We start from the raw sequence: 20,986 nt of genomic DNA, 5'->3' as shown, positions 1-20,986 counted from the left end.
AGGACTCGAGGGCTGGGGGTTGGGGTGTAGAGTCTGAAGAAGCCCCAAGAATTACCACTAGTCCTGACAGACACCACTCTTAACTGCTGTGGGGGACTGGAATTGGCCACCCCAAGATACATCTTTCTGGCATGAGGATTATTTTGGGCTGGTTACTTTTAAAAACTGCAGACACGAAAGAAACTGAAAAGTAGAATTTACTTACCCTTCGCTAAGAGATATTTACATTGTAAAGAAAATCTCCATCTGTACCAGGAAGGAGGGATGACCTGCTCTCTAGAAACTCTCATCAACGCAGAAGGCAAGGACTTAAATCTGCATAATAACCTTACTCTTGTTTACGGTACTTGTCTGGTAACCTCCTGCAACTGACTCCCCCTACCCCCAACATCTTCCTTTGTCTTTAGCTGAAGAGGACATTTAAGATGGTGGCTTCAGCCATTTTGGCGAGTTGCTGAGGTTGCCTGAGCCTCTCCCACGTATACCTGTTATAAAGCTTTGTTTAATTTTCTCCTGTTATTCTGTCTCATGCGAATTTAATTCGATGTCCGGCCAGAAGAACCCAGAGCGGGTAAAGGAAATGCCTTCCTCCCCTACACTGCCTCTGCCTTGGTCCAGAATTATATCTGGAACGATTAAATTATAAAGCCTGCGAGGAACAGCTGTACCCCAGAATCATTCCTGCACCGGCAGCAAGGGTTCTGATGTCACATTTCTCTGTGATGATTTGCAGTATTTTTATTTACATTTCTGGTCCTTAAAGATCTGGGTAGTCTCTGCCTGGACTCCCATTTCCTGGTGCCTGATGTGGATCTAGGCTGCCCCAAGTAGAGAAGCCCAAGGGGTCCTGGCCTACATGCCCATCTATACGACCCAATGGATTTTATGGTGTGGATTAGGGCTGTCCTGAGGAGAGAAGCCCAGGGCACCCTGGCCTACATGCCCATCTATATGACCAGGTTCACATCTAAAGTTATACGACCACACAATAACCAGACCCCATCTGCACTGAAACCATTTAATGACTTTTTACATCATCTTTTCTTTGTCTAGTAAAAATATGTCAGGTACCCATGTCTGCAGCTCTTCACTGCCTATGGGTCCTGTCCCCATACTATTCCATACTATTCTCTGAATAAAAGAACACTACTGCCAGACCTTGAGAGTCCAAGAAATCCTTTTGACTCCTTGACTCACCAAGCCCGCATCCGTGCCCACAGATGCAATAGGGATTTGGCACAGAGTCCTAGCCAGGCTTCAGCTGACATTGTCACCAGGGCCCCACTGCAGGTGAGGACTTCTCCATCAGGGCTGTGCCACGCCACCAACCACACAAACTTGTTTTCTGCCAACACCAAGCAGACTCAAGCTCAAGATGCCAAGGAAGCTGACACAGTCAGTAATCAGAGGCCACCTTGCATGTGTCCCTTTCCTGGCCGTGGCATCACTTTGACAGATGTCAGACTTTAGCATCAGTAGCAATGGGTCCATTATGGACTTGGACAGCTGCTGTCATTTCTGAAGGCAGCTTCTCTCAACCAAAAACCACACGGTGCTCAGGGATGTGCCAAATGTGTGGGAATATGGGCCACTTCCCTGCTGTTCACAAGCACTAATGTCCCAGTCCCCAGCAGGGGTGAAGCCTGAGGTCCACACTCTGTTCCTTTAGGGCCCATTTGGTGCTAAATAAAAACTCTCACCATCGTTGTAAACTTGGATCATAATCCCTGTTTATACTGCTGAATTTTCACCCATCTGTACTCTCTATTGCCTTCAGCTAAGCTCACTGGCCCCAAAAACACTTTATCAAGGGCTTTATTCCAGCCAGGAGCTGGGTGACTGGGGCCTGGAGAAGGAGCTTGACATCCTAGCCAGAAAGTTAATTACTAATATAATTATCAAAACCTTTTATTTTTCAGGGTTAAGTCAAGCATCTGTGGTCAGGGTCTCTCTTGGGTTGGTTTGTTTTCCAACTGACACGTAACTAGCATTCAAGGACAATGTGGGGGTTTTTTTTTGACTTTTCAAAGCCAACACAAATATCTAAAAGTCTTCTTGATCTGCAGAATACTCCCTCAATCCCAAAATTCACCCAGAGGATTTCAAATGAAACAAAAGTCATAAACCAATTCCACCCACCACCCCAAATTCTCTGTACTCAAGGCTGTGTTCTAAATGCCTTTTTCTACGGCAGACACAGCAAACTTAAAGGTCCTTTTTCCCTATCAAATGTTTCAGCTCCTAATATGTTACCATGTCCTCTTACTGCTTTGAGGGGGTGGTTTGTTCTCAGAGCCAGCTCACAGTCAGCTTTGATGGGGCTGCCTACCGGCACAGAAAGAAAGTATTAAGCCGTAGGTCCTCAGATCTGGAGCTGCTCCACCAGCGGGGCAGGGAAGAAGTTTGCCTACTTGTCCCAAGGCAGAATCCAAAGTCTAGAAATGCAGGTAAAACCTGAAAGTTACAGCTTTTCAAGAATGAGTTCCCATCAGGGCTCAATCTGTGAAGAGCTAACCCCCGGGAGAAGGAACTTTGCCTAAGTCGCTGGGGTTGTACGCATGGCCAGAAAGATGGATAACCTTAAAGCACGTCTAACACAGACATCTGGACGCCTGAGCCTTGTGAATGACAGTGAACCACGTGGCATCTGGCCTGATCTTCAGCAGTCTGAGGCCTCCCACTTATCACTGCAAGTAGCCTAGAATTTCCTAGAATGCGAACCTGAATATGCCGACTTGGGATCTTACTTTTCTCACTAACTACAGCTTAAAGGATGAACAGTTTCCAGCCTGGCTCGAATTCGCTCCCACCACCAGATTCTCACACCTTTGATCAGAACTAATTAAGCTCATGTGGTGGTTTTTTTCCCCAGACTGTCTTTTGCAGCTCTGGAACAGAGCGCACCAAATTAGGCCCATCTGTCTAAGTGGGAAGGAATTATTATCGCAGCACCAGGCAGCTTCCTTTCCTACCTAGAAGCTGCCTTCCAGGGTTTCAAACACCGTGGGACGATTGCGGTAACCCCAACTCTCACCCGGCTATAACTCTGAGAAGAGCAGCTGAGGGGTCTATGAAGGATCATGGACCAATTCACGGCCATCCTTTCCTTGCTCAGTGAAACGTCCAAGGAGGCCACAAAGTATGCTACCAGACCATCATTCTGGGGCAAAACTGCAACGTTCAAGAATCCGGAGCAATATTTAGATTGTTGTTCTGCTGCAATCTTGCCAAAAGGAAAGTCTTTTCTCGTTAACTACGCCCCAACAGGAGAGCCTAATGAATTTTAATGGAGCAGGGAAGTCTTGTGCCACATGAGGTTACTTCCTTAAAAGGAACCAAACAACCCCGCCATTCACACATGCCAGGGGACAAAGTTAGAGGAAAGAAGCCCTCAGCAACAATGACAACCACAAGCCTGCCTAGGCCATGATGTCAGGCCCCCTGGGTGATGGCTTTTTCTTTCCCCTACGGGTGCTTATCAGTGACTTTACTCCCAGCCCTGCTGACTGCTAAATCGGTGGAGAAAAAGGAAAGAGAATCAATAGTTATTTGACAGTCACGATGTAACATTACTCCTGACCTAAGGAATCTTTACTTAGGTTGGGTTATGGAAAGAAATTAAAGCGCCTAAGAACGCCAGCATCAAAGCAGATTGTGTTCACTGACAGAATATACAACAGTGGTGCCTAAACTACTTGTTGGGTCCCTTACATCATAGGCCCTTTAGAACATAAAAGGAATATTAATAAAAGAATTACCTGTTCCTAGTTTCTTAACTATTGTTTTTTTCCTTCATTCCTCCCCTAAGTAGATTTATGGAAAATAAAAAATAAATAAGAACTCAATTGAATCAGCAGTTTTCAAACTTCTTGTAAAGGAAGAGGGACTCAGTTACTCAAGAGAGATCCACGTAGCCCCCGATATATAAAAGATGATCAAAAAGGAGCTGGTCCAATGAACAGACATGGAGAGTTGAGTCTTTTCTTCCACCTCCCATTCTTCAAGTGGTCTTGAGGTCACCAGTGAAACAAAACAATTTGAAAAGCACTGAACCAAAATGAAACCAAGGAGAATATGTGTAGCAAGTTTAAATTAATAAATGCAAAAGTTTCAGTAAGATATTTTGTAGCAAGTGTACAACATGGAAATACTAGCACACACACAGATTATACAGAGTACCTAAGCTATTTATTTACTATTGATCGCATGCAAGTTCTAATGCTCCACTAACCAAACACATAAAGGCCTTTACAAAACAGCCAAATGAATTTCAATGCACCTGAGTGAGAGAAGAGACTACAGCGATGAAAAGCGGTGATTATAAAAAGATCCTAACGAATGGAAGAACTCCAATAAAATGTTAAGTAAAAAAAGCAAGAATTAAATGCTGATGTAAAAATGCCCAGAAAAACAACGAAGGGAAATCTGCTTAAAACACCAATATGATTATTGCTAGGTGGGAGATTAAAGTGGTTTTTTAGTTCTTTACATTTTATTTTGTTTTTCAAAAAAGAGGAAAAAAGAAAAGAAAGAAGGAACTAGCCAAGACATCCTTTGGGCTTAGAGTCAGTAAAACTGTAGTATACATTGGCCAACAGTAAAAGTATTCTTTTCCCTCAAGTTAAAAAAAATAAAAGTAAAAATCCAGGCTTTTAATGGACACAGATATTTGACCATATTGTCCTAGGCAATACTCATTCAATCTGATATCCACAGAAGAACTGGGTTGATACTTAAGGGATCCGAATTTTTCACTCCATATGAGGCAGCACCCTGCAGACTGATGCTCCGTGAGCAACTAGGACACGTTCAAAGGCCCAAGGAGGGATGCTGGACCAGCAGCACGAACAAAAGCAGCCCGGCTGGGCAGGAGCGTATTCCCAGTGCCACCCACTCACCACGTCCAGGTCCTGGGACACCCGCCGTTTCCGCAGCTCCTCCATCCGCTCACACACGTCGGAGAAACAGGTATTGTAATAATCTGCATACTGCTGCGCCAGGTCATCGATGTTTCCCAGGGAGCCGTCCTGAGGTGAGGAGGGCAGGAGGAAGAAACAGGAAAAGAACAAAGGTGGTCAGTCCACCTGCAAAAGCCCCACATCATTTTGTCTTCCTCTCTGCAGGGTTCACAGTAATAATCGCCGATATTTACTCACTGGTGAGAACGTGCCAGGCTAAGCTTTACGAATGACATCTCATCCTCAGGACAGCCCTTGGAGTCGGTACCTATTCTTCTCGCCTTGTAGATAGACAGATAGTAGCTCAAAAAGTCGAGTGACAGCCCAAGAATTGCAAGCCAAGGAGCCAGGCCTCCAAGCTGGAACTGTCTGGTACCAAAGTCCCAGTCTTAGACCCACACCTGCGTTTCCCTAACAGGGCTGAGCGAGCCCCAGGAAAGCGCCTTCAGCAAAGGCACCATGTCCCGAAGAGGCTCCTACAGCCCACCTAGGGCCCGCGGCTGCATCAGAACCTCCAGGGAAGCTTTTGAGAAATCCAGCCACCAGGACCCCACTCCCAGACACTCTGATTGGAACCTGAGAATGCAGAGAGGCCAATGCGGAATGCTGTATCTGGGACACACCTGAACCACACCCTCCCGTGAGACCCTCAAACAAGGGGACAATCTTATGCCAAGGCATTCCAAGTACACGTGCAAGAGTACACACTACAAATTCACCTAAATAAATAAGGAAACACGTCTGTCTCTTCTCTAAGAGAAGTACGCGGTAGTTGCTCTGGAGCCCACACTCCTGAGTTCACGCCCAGCTCACTGCCTCTTACGGGTCGGTGGCTGCAGGCACGATTCCTAACCTCTGGGATTGCTGGAGTAACAATAGTAACTATGTCGCGGTGAGGAGTAATGAGGTAACATGAAACACTTGGAACTTAGCTCCTCACCACTCACCTGGCACGTGGTAAGTGCTCGAAACTTGTTTAACGACTAATAGAAACTACAACATCACGTTTCAGACTATAGTCTTCCCTTAGAGGAGTCAATTCTGAACACATACATATGGAAGGACAGAAATGCTGCATACATTTGCAAGTTATGCCGTTTCTTGTATCAATTCATTCATTCATTGATTCATTCTGAAAACATCCCCCTGCTCCTTTTCACCTCCCGACACGTTCTTTCTCTGGTATGAATAAACGACTTTACCAAGACAACCACGGAAAATGATTTTATCAAGACAAGCTAAGAAAACACAACGTTTAGACAACCTATCCGGAGGCCTGGGTCAGAGCAGGCCATCATCTCTGTCCCACTTCTGCAATCACTGATTTTACAGAACTAAGGGAGCAGAGAAACAGAAGTTGAAAGAAATGACTTGTAAGAAAAGCTTCTTCCTTTCCCACCAGTAAAATGCCCTACGTTTGAGGTAACTGCCTCCAAGTCCCCAGCACCGAGCCAGGGATGAGGACTCTTACTGGGCCAGGAAGATCTCTGAACAGCTGGACATGTCTGGGCAAAGTCACCCCCCCACTGCAGTCTGTCTGTCTGGGACAGGCTGGACGGACGTGGTAGAGGAGCTGGACGCCTACCCTGCTCTAAAAGTGTTCACTGTCACATTTCCAGGAGGGAAATCACATGGGTTGAGGTGGAAATCTGCAGCTGAGCCTCTGAGGACCCGCACGGAAGTGGGCAGCCTGGAGTCTTGGCTTTACTGCCTTTCGTAAAGGAAGCTGCCTGCAAACATGATCGCCCTTGGGAGGGAGGGAGGCAGGCCAGAGCTGCCTAAGGTGAGGCTCCTGAATACAGCATGATAAGTCAACTCACAATCCTAAGGTTCGCCCTGACTCGTCTCAGCTCAATACCACCTGCCCTGTGGGCCACAAGTGGAAAATCTGCAACATCCCCTCTGGTTTTCCTGCCTCCTTCCTCACTTTCCCTAATCTGCCTTTGACCCAGCCACCAAAGTAACCTTGCTAAACAAAGAGAGATGGAACGAGCTCTCCCCGCCCCTGAGTCATCCATGCCACCCCAGCCCTCACCCTACAAAGGAAACCCCAAGCTGACGGGCTGGCTCTCAGGGCCCTTCACTTCCACTCCCCACTCCCAACTGATAGAGAAAGGAGCTGAGTCTGTGCACGGGGCAGGGGGAGCCAGAGAGCAAGCAGCGGCTTCCCCTCAGAGCAGACCCTCAGCCACCCCGCCCACCTCAGCCCCAACACTTGGAGAGAGGACTGCAGGAAACGTGAGGAAGAACAGGGGCAGAAGAGTGGCTCCCATGGGAGCTATTGACCCCCAGGACTCTGAGAGCCAAGTGCCGCCGAGGCAGGGGCTCAGGCCACAGCTGCTTTGGCCAGTGGGGCAGCAGCTGCAGGTCCTCAGAGCATGGAAACTGGCAACCCTTCGCATCAGGCACCTGCCTTCTGGTAGCCAGGATGTCTGCTTACCCTTCAAAGAGACCAAGCCCTCGCCATCCCTGTTCTCTTCAAGACCCTCCAGTTTTCTTAGCTCCCTCCTGCAGCATACACTGGGAAAGACCAAGGAGCTCCCGCCCGAGAGTGCTGGAAGGAGGGGAGGCAGGCCGTGCAACAACCTTACCCAAGAACCCGTTTTGATGAGTTAACACCCTGATCCTATCACTCCACAAGTAACTGGGGCCCCTGGAAGATGCTGGGCTCTTCAGAGTTATCTTAGCCTCTCGAGAATATGATGCTATCCTCCTACCCTCATCCAGAACCTTCTGCCTTCATCCATCCAGGAGATGAAACCTATCTGCCACTTTTGACCAACACAAAATCCACATCTTCTAAGACCTGAGTAAACTTGGTAGAGGCGTTCTAGCTACACACTCTCCTCCGGCTTGCTGTTCTTAAGTGGAAATTAAACTCTCTCCTCTCTCTTTCACTCAGAGTTGTTGTGTCCAAGCCAAGGGACTTCGATCTTGAACTCTGGCTCCTCAAAAGTAACCAGCTTTCATGTTTATGAACTGTATGACCTCACAATCAACTATTTTCTTGGACAATTCAAGGCCACCCCAAAAAACTGTAAAAACAATTATTTAAATAGCTTTGTTCAAATTACTTTTTCTCCTTTTCCTCTCCTCACTCATATATCCTAGCGACACCTTTAAAGCCAACTATGCACTTCAGTTCTAAAGTTTCCAAGTTGCAGATCAAACTTCTTTTTGTGCTAGGGAAAAAGTTTAATTTTCTATCCTTCAGTCCCAATCACTCAAAAGTCTCCCCCAAGATTTGCGGGCTTTGAAAATATATCTGTGGTTCGTGGAGAATAAAGCAGCTGTTGTACTCACCTCAGGCCACCGACAGCAAATATCTCACACCCTGAAATAGTCTGCAACATCCACGCCTCACCTGGTGCTCAGCAGATGGTCATTTAGGACAGGGAGGCATAGCTGCTGCTCGTTTTCCCACATCATTTTCCAGATGTGGAAAGTCCCCATAATTACCACTTTCATCAGTTTTGATGATTTCAATGCCAAGTAAGGCAAAAGAATAAAAGGTGTGTGTTTCTAAAAAGTAGGCTTATCTGCCATCTCAGGAAAGGAATCCTTTCCGTCAATGAAATGGAACCCAAGGAACGACACGATGATTTTCTTTTTTATCCAGTCAAAACCCATTCTCTTTCAGAACTATCTGGAAACTTTTGCATCCTTTCTATCCAACTTGTTCTTACTTGAGATAGCACAGACCTACTCAGTAAAAATATTTACTTCTACTAAAAATATTTGCAACATTCGTCTGCAGGGAATTTGAACAATGCAGCTGAGGTTTCGATAGCACCACACCTACTGCATCCTGCTTTTTTGGGATGTGAAGTTCACGTCTGACTCAACACGATGACGCTAATGCCAAGAGGCAGCAATGTTACAAAATAAACTCCTGCATGTAGGATGACTTTAAGACATCTCTATATTTATTCTAATAAATACAATTATGAAAATACTGAAACAGATTCCTTTTCAAACTTTCTTATTCTTTTAAAGTGTTAAAATTTCCTGCTCTAGAGGGTCAGCCCTGAGGCTGAGGGATTAAAGTTCTGTGCGCTCCACTCGGGGGCCTGGGTTCGTGGGTTCGGATCCAGGGTGGGGACCTACTCCCCTCATCAGCTATGCTGTGGAGATGTCCCACATACAGAGTAGAGGCAGAGTGGCACAGGTGGTAGCTCAGGGCAAATCTTCCTCAAAGGAAAAAAAAAAAAAGAGGAGGATTGGCAACCGATGTTAGCTCAGGGCAAATCTTCCTCACAAAAAAAAAGTTTCTGCTCTAGAGTTTATTACTTGTCTAACACGTTTCACTTCTTATTTTCCCTCTTTGGTTCTCAAGCATTGGGCTGAAGCAATATTAGTTCAAGTTCAGAAAGAGAGAGGAAAATCTTATTTCCTCAAAAGAACTTTTTTTAAGTAAATTGTGAAATTTTGTGTCACGTTATCCTTTAACAAGAATTTTTCCCATCACTGTCTTTCAAAAAACAGAAAATGACACACGCAGATCCAAGTTCTCTTTCCTTTTCTCATTACAAAAACCACGTCACAGCATCTTTCCATATGATCATCCATTTCACTTGGTACAGAGTTAATTTAAATCTGTGGTCCCACTACCGGTGTCAGCTCAACGGAAGACGACCTTGTGTAATCTTCCCACGAAGCCACAGGCACAGCGATCCCAAACACCCGTCTACTACACAACCAACATAAAAATACAGGGCTAAGAGGCGTTGTACCAAACAATTCCAATCGGGTGAACTGCTGCTGCAATTAAGGGGAAAAGACACAGAGCATTGTTGTCTCAACAACTGATTTCAACAGCATTTCTGATATTTATCCCAGTGTGCTTCTGTCTCCGGAAAATGTGAAAACTGAGAGTACCATGAAAACAGAGACATTTGCATCATTATTTTTGCTCTCTTCTTTCCCCAGATGTCACTTATGGTTGAGAATATCTTGACAGGCTTAAGGGGAAAAAAAGAAAAGAAAAACTTCTCTGAAAACACCAAGAGACACAATGGAATCTGTACTGCTGGCTATATGCAGATTGTATGCAAATGAACGCAAATGAATTCGTGGTCCTGCTATTTTACGTATCTATAAAGACACAGCCCCAAGGGAAACTCAATGTGTTGCTCCAAAGACCCAAGAAAGAGAACAGACTCCTGGCTCATTTATTTAGTGTGACTCTACCTTTTCTGTCCATAAGAAGAAGTACATATATGATATATTTTATATCATATAAATTACATGTTATATTTACGTTGCTCACTGTTGTTATGGAGAGGGATGGAAATGACAGACAGATTAGATAGATAGATAGATAGATAGATAGATACTCAGTTCCCTACAAGCTAAACCCACTGAAAGAAATTACAATACAATGAAGTCTAACGGATCTCATGAACGACTTCACAATGTGTCTTCACTCTTAATTTGCTTGTTTACAGATTTTGAGGTGATAAACACTTTGAGCAACCTTTCAGGTAAAACTGCTACTCCCATAAAAAAGAACTTTGCTTTCCTTGTTCGGCGTCCCTGAATCCGTGAGATGTTGCTCTTCGCACCAGCTCATCATCCCATCCAGCCCTATCAGTCTGGAGAAATTCACTGAACATGTAATAAACGATCTCACATCTTCTTCTCTGAGGCAGCACACCCAGCATTTCTGCAGCTGGTTTGAGCTGGAACAGAGTTCGTCTCAGGAAAAAGTTTTTGTACACATAACAACCAAAAACATACACTAAAGGGACATATTAGGTCATGCTGGTCCTGAGGGAGGGCCCTGGGGGCACACCCACGTGGCATGTGGCTGGAGGAGGGCTGGTTTCACATCTTCCACTCCCCTCTCTCCGAAAACACCCAGAATTTGCCAGAGCCTATGTCTAATCCTTGATTTGGCAAATATAGTCTTGGGGCCCATGGCCCCCACTATGAGGCATCAATGATTTCATTAACATAAATCTCTTCCAGAAGAATGGATGGCCTCGCAGCAGGCATTATTGACCTCTCCCTCCTTCCTAGCACTCTCTCAGCAACTGCTTCTAAGGCAGTGGGCTTCAAAGGTCTGGGCAAAAAAGATCAGAAAAAAATTGGGAGACGGAACCTCCTTGATATAACGTCATTAACTATGAATATCCATTGCATCTACTTACAACTATAAGCACTCATTAATATAAATTATATCTATTTACAACTACAACTGTTTACAATAAAAATACACACAAAAATAGGCATTTTAAATACGAAAAACAAGCAGAAATAAAAAGTTCTAAGTTCTTTCCTATTCCCAAATGGATAAGCAATTGCAGTGGTCTTCGCCATTAGGGCTGTACGGGTCAAGGCTGGATCACAGAAGCACACTGCTACGGGTGATCAGGAGCTGGAGGAATAGTCTGCACAGGCTGCTGCCCCTGCCGTCGGCCAGGCTGGAGTGGATGAAGGAAGCTGGATGTGAAACAGCAAGGACAGATCAGAGCCCATGAGAATACCAGAACCACGAAGAGTTGGAATCCACACCTGTTTCTCATCCACTCCAACCCTGATGCCATGGGTGACCGACAGGAGAAGCTGAAGTTCTTCACGACGGACCTCCACACACCCTTGGCTCAGGACTCTCAGAAGATGAAGGCGACCTGGCGGGACCTGGACCTGCTGCTGGTCCAGGCGCCGCCTCATGCCAACAAGGCAAGCTAGCAGATCAAGGACACCAGGCAGGAGCCCCCACGATGCCTATTACCCTCCACCAACGTTCAGAGTCTAAGAAATATGGCTGCTGCTGATTCATTTCTAGTTTACAGGTTGACACAGTACTAAGCCACCACAGAGTCCTAAGATAAATTTAGACATTTGAGACCAGCATTGGTTTAAATGACATTGCATAGCATAGAAAAGCACAGAACACAATAGAAAATGTTGGCACACATCCCATGAAGAAAGGGGACTGCTGCCTGCAATGTTAGTTTCAGTTACGTATGTGTATAACTGTACTTGGTCACAATCTAAACTATATCTTCCAGTGACCCTGTGACAAAAAGTCTGAAAGTCACTGATAGAGTCCACTCTACCTCCCAGGCTGCTCCCTGGGGGGTCCTCCCACTCTGGAGTCTATTCTGGAGACCACCGCCCATGGGTCTCCTCGGGACCTTTAGTCCTCCTCAGCTCCCCGCTAAACACCGATGCTCCCCAGGGCTCTCCCTGCACTTTTCTCTTCTTGTGCTCCCTGCCCTCTTGGGGGATGTCAACAGTGACTGGATGGACTTGAAGCCACAGCAGAAGCATTCTTTCCTTCTCATCTTCCTCCCTCAGGACCAATGCAGCCTGCTTGACCCTAGGATAGGAAAGGCTTGAGATTTTTAGCAAAAATGTTATTACCAAAATCGTATGCATAAACGAGTAGTCTCTAATTACCTACTGGAAAGGAATTTGAAAAGCCTGGTCTAAATATTAACAAATTCAGTTTACTGGCCATGGAGAGGAGTGGCTACAAATAAAATGGGATGAAAAAGGCCTCCTCGGTGGCAGAGTGTGTGCTGGCATCTCTGACGTCACGTTGATTGCCAAGTATGATGAAGGCTATAAAATTAGGCTCTTCAATCCTCAACACCTAATGGGATATTTCATTAACTCAAATATTTATTGGACACCTATGACATTCCAGGTGCTGTGCTAGGTGCTAAGTATGCAATATAAAATCAAGAAACATGAATGCTTATTATTACTGGAAAGAAAAGCAAAGTATGGTCTTTAGTTTATTTTAATGTAGCCATATGGTTAACTCATGGAAACCTGTTAAAGCGATTTACTAATCTGTGTGCTTACCATGAGGTCTTTTTGGAAATGAAGGTTCTGAAAGATCCAATTTGCTGGGCTACCTACCAATGGCTCAAAAGAACCTCTCACAGGAACCCTCAGAACTTGAAAATGCAGGGAAAAGACTGGAACATGGACAGTTTTTCTTAAAAGTTCAAGTACAGATTCACATTTAAAATGGACATGTCAATTTAGCAGATGGCAAGTTTGGAATGCACTCATTTCTCATCTCTAAACTGCCCTGAGCTTAATAGAATCACAGATTTGGAAGGAACAGCAGAATGAGCTAGTCAGGTGGGAACGAAGCCACGATTTCAGACCCCCATTCACAGGTTTTGATGAGCATTAATCACACTCTGCGCTCTTGCTGCCTTTGGCACATCATCATAAGGATCCGGGGTCTCAAGCATCTGATCAATCAGGAGCTGAGCAGGAAAAAAGTGATCCATGACAGTCATAGAAATTCGGAAATGAATATATTAATCTCAGAACAATTCTGGAATTTCTGGTTACAGTGTTAAACCTTGTGCAATATGTGAGTTTGCTGTTTTCTGAAAATTATATTTTGCCACAGCTTGAGCAGAGAGTCAGGAGGTGTGAGAATTCGTGGAATCAGAACTGGACTTGATTCCAGCTGACTTCCTCAGACCGCTCCCGAGGGCAGTGTGGCTGTTCAGCGAGATTTGGAAGTCCTGGTGATCCCAGCATGACCACAGGCATCACACTCATAACTACTTACTGTCACAGAACTAGTGTGGACTAAACTCTTTCTTGGTGATGTTGCCAAAATTCCCCACTTTTAAGAACTGGCAGGTACCATCTAAACAGTGTTATCAATAAAAATTCACATGGCTTACAAACCTGAGGATACTGATCACATGGCCCAGTACTGAAAAACTAGATGCCCCTAATTAACACTTTGGTAACTCTCGAAACTCTTCCTCCCCAACCCCCCAGCTGCAGACAAAGGCCCATGCCTCTCTTCCTAGATATTCAGTCTGAACTCTCCATCTCCATCAAACTTTCATTCCCGATTCCAGGATTCCAGAAATTAGTATCAACCAGTTTCATCCAGTCCAGACTCTCAGGAATCATTCATTTATCCCCAAAGTCAGAGGTCACTAAGTCTCATATCACTTGTTATAATGTGTCATAAATAAGTCAATGTTACAAATCTCTTCTTCAATCTCTCTCAATGTCTCGAATGTCTTGAAATGTCTCTCCATCCTAGTCCTAACAGTATTTCAAGCCATCGACAAAGTTTCCCAGCTATCCACCCTCCCTCCAATTTCATCTCATTTACAACCCGCTCCATGCCCCATGCCCACTGTAACTTTCAAAATATAAATCGTGAAAACCACTAATGTCGCCCAGTGAAGACTTAGCAGGGTCAGCCTGTTCCTACAATACAAGGCTTTTTATCTGGACTCTCTCTGCCTTTCTAGGCTCACTCCTACGGCCCTACCTCCCCATCTCCACTCTGGTTTTGGCCAGATCAAACTACACACAGCACTACATCGAGCCCACTACCCCCATGCTATTCCTTCTGCCTTGAACACCCTCCTTTCATGCCACTGGCCCTGCAGAAAGCAGCCCACCCTTCACAATGGACTTTGCATGGAACCTGACCTTCCCACGGCATCAGTGTAAACTGTACGTCCCCCTTGTAAACACGGACCCGATGTCTGCAGTCTGGTTCCCAGTCCTGGGGGGAGGGCATAGGAGCAGGTGCAGATGGAGATGAAGCAAGACTGGCCATGATGGACAACCACAGTGCTGGAATAGGAAGGTTCTTTAAAATACTCTCTCTACTAAAGTATGTATCTGAAATTTTCTATTTTAAGACATTTTTAAAAAGTGACTTTTACTTATTTACATGGTGGGTGTCCTCAGGAGACTTTCAAGTCCTTGAAAGCTGGAACTGGGTCTTACTCATTTTTGCAACCTCAGCATCAAACCCCATTACAATGTCTGATACTTAGCAGTTACCTAAAAAGTATCTATCAAATGCATGAATGAATGAATGAAGAAATGAATGGAAGTCAGTAGAGCTGACCTCTCCCCTTGCTGAGGGTGCCATAACATTCATCTGGTAACTATGCAATGACGTACTGTCCACTAAACCAGCATTTTCATAAATAATGGTGAGCTTTTACAGTCTAAGTCCCATCCTCACCAATCCCACAGCAGTAATTCAGTCTCGTGAGCGAGACATTCAAACACAAAATGTATCATCAGACACAAGGACACGGGAGGAGCTAGGCGACGGGGTGGGGAATATGTTTCCAGGCAGAAGGGACAACAAATGTCCTTCCTCTGAGTCAGGAGGCAGCCTAACCTGTTCTAAGAGGAAAAACTACCTGGACAGCTAATGGGTCAGTGCAGAGGTGTGGCAGGCCAGGGGGCAGGGGAGACAGGGGGCGGGAGAGACAGAGGGAGTCCAGATTTGAGGATTCTTCATGTCCAGAAATTATTGATTTCTAATTATTTCCACTTACTGCTGATAATTCGTAACATGTTGAGGGTCATAGATCTTGCTGGAATCCCATGGAAGTTTCTTACACGGAAAAGACTAAGGGGAAAATTTCTTGGTGCAATGAGCTTAAGGTCACTAAAGTCCCATATTCTTCTCACATCCTGACGGAAAAAGCAATTAAGGGTTTTGAAACAAAGAGAGCCTTATATATAAAAAAAGGCACTGAATCCACTAGGAATTTGTCTGGTTGAATCCTCCACATTCAACTCCCACCAGGGAGACCAGTAAAAACACACAGCCGGAAGGCAACGGTAAGAAAGCAAATATTCGAACAGTGCTGTGGCCACAGACGCAGGCATATTCCCTTTATGGGAATGTGCTGAAGGGGAACCTGTCTGTTCCTATTTACTGGGGTCTACTTTAGGGCCCTACATTCATGTGACCCCAACTGAGTGGTTTCTTTCCAAGTCAGGGAGAGACCAGTTCACCCCCTGCCCTGGGAAAAACTCCGAGTGACCCAAAACAACTCTTCATTACACCCGGAACCCTCTTCAAGCTCATTTCATGACTCAGCTTCTGACACTTGCTCTGCTGATCAACTCCTCCATCTCTAGGACACTCACACAATGGGGCACTAAGGACTTCATTTAGGGACTCAAAGGTCTGCTTGCGAATGGGGAGCGACCAGGGAAAACTCTGCTGGCTTCATCCTGTACCACATTCTGACCTGTAACATACAGGAAAAAATCAGATTTAGAAAATGTCAGCCCCACAAAATTACTCTTCTTGTCCCAGGCACACACGTGAGTGTGATCTGTGTCTATATCCACGCATGCGTCCATCTACAGATGTAACCACATAACACATTACATGTGACATGATGGCCACACTTTTATTTCAATTTCTTTGGGAAGAAAGTTCTTTCTTAACTACATCATTTCCCCTCAACATGATCTCAATTTTCATCATAAAAGACTTTCACGTTTGCCAAGAATATATAATGTAAAACCACTCTGGAAAAGCATCCTGAGCACACAGATCTGTTCTTACTCGTAGATGAATAAAGAACATCTTGGAAGTTGAGTGAAGACTTGCTTTGTACCATGTTCTCTACAGGGTTACAATGTAAACTTGACAGGCACCTCATGCCTAAGAGAACAACCATACCAAAAATCTAAGATGAATCCACATCATTCTGTGAAGCCAATTACCACAAGAATGAAAATATTCATTTTTCCAATTTGCTTAGGAGTTGAGAATTTACCATCACTGGCTTCTTCATGACGTTTAGTGTTTAAATACCTAACACCCACTTTTTTGAAACAGCAATTCACTTCATCGAAGAATTAACATTTTTACCTAGTCATCAATCAAATCTAGTTTCTTCTAACAGTTTTATAGGTCAGTGTTTGCTCAGATACAGTCCCCTCCTTCCCATTCATGCTCCTGGATTTACAATGAAACAATCTCACTAAAAGAAAAGAACTAGTTAAGGGTTGGCTCCCTGGCATAGTGGGTAAGTCTGGCGTGTTCTGCTTTGGCGGCCCAGTTCGCAAGTTCAGATCCTGGTCACAGACCTACATGACTCATCAACCATGCTGTGGTGGTGACCCACATACAAAACAGAGGAAGACTGGCAAGGATGCTAGCTCAGCGCTAATCTTCCTCAAGCTTTAAAAAAAGAGGAAGATTGGCACAAATTCTCATTGGCACAGAGGAAGATTAGCTCAGGGCTATTCTTCCTCAAGCAAAAAGAGGAAGATCGGCACAGATGGTAGCTCAGGGCGAATTCTTCCTCAGCAAAAAAAAAAAAGAAATGAACTAGTTAAAACATGTCTACCACCTACCCAAACTTTTTTATACTTCTCAATTGCTCTATAAAAAAGGGCAATTTCACTTTCTTCCCTGTGACGTAAATAGGACAAATTTTTATTTATTTTTATTTTGTTTGCCATATCGTGGGAGAAAAGCCTACAAAGAAAATCAAATGCAGTAGCAAGCCACTTAAACAGTCACCTAGTGTTTCTGTAAAATGCTGATTCTGTCAGGATGGGCTGTGTTTTTCCATTCGCAAAGCACAGCAATTCCAACAGCTCTATCTCATACTGGGAAACGGCACACGGGGCAGCCCCTTTTCGCCCCTGCACTCTTTCTAAACACAGCAGGTGGAGGGATTCTGTTAGAACCGAGGTCAGAGCCTGTCCCTCTGCTCAAAAGCTGACTTGGAGTCAAGGCCACGGTCCCCCCATGAATGGGAAGGCCCGTGGCATCTTCGCTCCCCACCACCTCTCTCCACCCCCATCTCCCGCCTCCCAGCTCATTGCCGTGGGGGCCACACTGGCTCCCTTGTTACTCCTCCAACACTCCAAACCCACTAACCAGGCCTTTGAACTTGGTCCTCTGCCTGTTCTGCTCTTCCCACTGTTACCAGCCCTCATCTCCTGCAGCTGTCACTCAAATACCCTCTTAGCAAGAGACCTATCTAAATTTGCAACATATCTATCTAAATCTATCTAAGATGTAACCTCCCCCCTCTGCACACACCATCTCCAACCCCACTCTCTGCCTTTGCCTTCTCTTTACTTTTCATCATCTAAACTAGTTTGCAGATCACCTGCGTCTTTTTTAGTCTCCCTCCGACAACAAAGGTATAAAGTCCATAAGAGCAGAGATTTCTCTAAGTCTGGTTCACTATTCAGTGCTTACGACAGTGTCTAAAAGACCCTCACCATAAACTTACTGAATGAATGAATGAATGGAATAAATGAAATGATCAAGCAACAATCACTACGCCATGCACTATGTTCAGGCCCTTGAGGAGATGGATATGAACAATTTATATACTGCTTTATGTTTTCATTTATTTTTTCTAGGCAGTAGATCTACTCTTCAGTCCTCAGACTTAAAAGCAACTAGCAAGGTTTAACTTCTAAAACTTCCATGACTTCATCATCATTTAAAAAGTCAATATTAACTCTGCTGGTGCCTTTTGTAGGTGTATCATCTTGTTCTCTTTGTACGGTTTCACAAGCAACAAATGGAATATATAGTTTAAGGTGTTAATTACATAAGCTTATTAAAAACAAACTCCTGAGAAGGGTCGGGTCTAACACTTAGGACTTTCATGTCTCTGTAGTTTATTAGTTTTAGAAATGTGAGAAAGTCAAAGGCGGTCAGCATAATATTGCAAAACAGCCACTACCAAAGGGAAATTATTTCACTGACACAGACAGGCCTTTTAAAGAAATGGCTCTAGTCTGCAAGTTTGAAAGTGAAAAAACACGGCAGCAGGAAACAGGTTTTTACACGACAGTGTGTCGGAATTCATGGGAGGGCAATGTTGTGTTTCCCTATGTACTCTGCAGTTACATAATTTGCAAGGTAAACATTTTCACATAATCAGCAAAGAAGTATTTGCAGTATTCAATTCTGTAAAAATGAGTGAGGACCATTTCAAGACACTCTGTATATCCAGATCATAAGTGATGCAGTCTGATAACTCCAAATAATGGTTTGCATTCCATTCAGGGAGAAAGTTCGGTGAACCACTACAGGGAAAATTGGTTCCGTTAATGAATATCCCAGAATAAGACCTTTTGACCTCCAATGGCAAACCAGGCCACAAATGCAGGAAATAAAGATTCTCAAAAGGCCATTACAGTTGACTATTCTCCAAATGCAGGTACAGCAGGCCCTCCATATCCATGGGCTCCGAAAACACCTGCATTTTCGATCCGCGGTTCCTTGAATCTGCAAATGCAGAACCCGCGGGTACAGAGAGCCGACTATAGGGACTTAAGCATCTGAGGATTTGGGGATGGGGGGCAGTGGGGATCCCAGAACCAACCCCCATGAATACAAGGGACAACTGTACTTACCACCCTCCTGGATCACAGAAAGCTGGGAAGCCTGGTGAGTAGGAGGCGCCCCGAGCCCATTACTGCCTTTCCTTACTTTGCCAGAACCCTAAATGTGTGGGGCATCCTGGTTTTGCGTCTAGACTAGGTCAGCTCTTGTCTCCACCTCCCTATAGACAAGCGTGGCTGCAGAAGCTTGACATGACCACCATGCGAAAATACAGAAAAGCCGATATGACTTTCCATAGAAATAATTCAGAAAACGTCTAAAAAGATATTAGGCAATTAATTTCAACCTCACTTCATTTTTTCCTAAACATTAGCCCAGTGACATGAAACTCATCTCTGCCATCCCCGTCTGTGGCAGCAAAACCACTAAAACATATAAAACACAGAGGAAGAAGTAGCTGCTGCTGAAAAATACAGTTCCATGAGGCTGGCGTTCTGACAGCAACATTCAAGGAGGCGACCAAGGGAAAGATATGAAGCATGAGGCCCATGGCAATATACGTCATCAATTGTTTTTTCACTATAAAATTCCATTTATTATCCAAAAACATGTTTCGGTCCTCATTTGACAATACATACCCTCTAGCAGCACGTATCCCTCATGCGAGGTTTTGCTTTCCGTGGTTTGTTACCCATGGTCAACCACAGTCCGAAAATATTAAACAGAAAATTCCAGAAACAAACAATTTCCAAGTTTGAAATTGTGCACCATCCTGAGTCGTGTGATGAAATCTTGTGCCATCCTGCCTGGGACATAAATCATCCCTTTGTCCAGTGTATCCACACTGTATACATTATCTACCCCATTACTTAGTTGCCGGCTCAGTTATCAGATCAGCTGTGGTGGACTCACAGTACCTGTGTTCAAGTAACCCTTATTTTACTTAACAATGGCCCCAAAGGTCAGAGTAGCGATGCTGGCAATTCAGATACGCCACAGACAATCAGAAAAGTGCTTCCTTTAAGTGAAAAGGTGACAGTTCTCAACTTCATAAGGAAAGAAAAAAATAGTATTCTGAGGTTGCTAAAATGTATGGTAACTTTTATTACAGTATATTGTTATCATTGTTCTACTTTATTATTAGTTATGTCGTTAATCTCTTATTGTGCCTAATTTATAAATTAAACTTTATCCTAGGTATGTATGTATAGGAAAAAACATAGTATAGACAGGGTTAGGTATTATCAGCGGGTTCAGGCATCCACTGGGGGTCTTGGAACGTATCCCACACGGATAAGCGGGGACTCCTGTAGCTTGGCACACATTTTTGAAAAGGCAAGAGACCCTAAATAACTTCAAAGCAGAGAGAAAATTTAACAGGAGAAAACCAAGATGGCACTATCCAAAGACAAGAAAAGGAAAAAACCCGAGGGAACAATGGGTAACTCCAGGACTAGAGTGCTGGGACTATTTCAAAACTTCCCACAGACTACTTCTGTGTGAATTTCCTCCGGATTCCAAATCTTGCCAACTATCTTTGAATTTCCACTGCTAGTTAATCACCTGTTTGTTCTTTCGATTTGCAATGGACTGTCCATATTCCACAATTTGTTTTTTAATAAAAGATGTCCCGATAAACTCAGAAAACCACAGTCTACTTTGTCTAAGAGGGGGCATTTGAGGAATCGCTTGCTCTGTCCTTACACCCGTCTTCACCTCCACCTTCCGTTCAGAAAAGAGAAAAATGCTATTTGTTATTCACAAATCATTCTATCTACTTTTGTGGAGGTTTTTCTTAGTTCTATTTTGCTTGGGGTTTCTTTCCCGCTTTTGTTAAGGAAAAGGAAGAACCAGTATGGTACAATGGCTAAGATACCAAGTTCTGACCTCAAAAAAGCAAATTATCCAATTTCTCTGTGCCTTGGAGAGAGAGGTA

At 44.4% G+C, this 20,986-nt stretch overlaps 1 protein-coding gene across 7 annotated transcripts in view; it reads right to left on the bottom strand.

Annotated features, from left to right (window-relative positions):
• The window catches only part of SASH1 (SAM and SH3 domain containing 1), a 300,314-nt gene that overhangs the window by 133,287 nt on the left and 146,041 nt on the right, over positions 1-20,986 (bottom strand). For all 7 annotated transcript variants that reach the window (XM_070506937.1, XM_070506946.1, XM_070506940.1 and 4 more), the window contains exon 2: positions 4,899-5,027. In XM_070506937.1, the coding sequence (XP_070363038.1) occupies positions 4,899-5,027 (129 nt within the window). The remainder of the gene's footprint in view (positions 1-4,898; positions 5,028-20,986) is intronic.

The sequence above is a fragment of the Equus asinus genome, chromosome 1 (genome assembly GCF_041296235.1).
Source record: "Equus asinus isolate D_3611 breed Donkey chromosome 1, EquAss-T2T_v2, whole genome shotgun sequence".
Classification (NCBI taxonomy): domain Eukaryota; kingdom Metazoa; phylum Chordata; class Mammalia; order Perissodactyla; family Equidae; genus Equus; species Equus asinus.
This window is presented reverse-complemented; position numbering and strand designations above follow the sequence as displayed.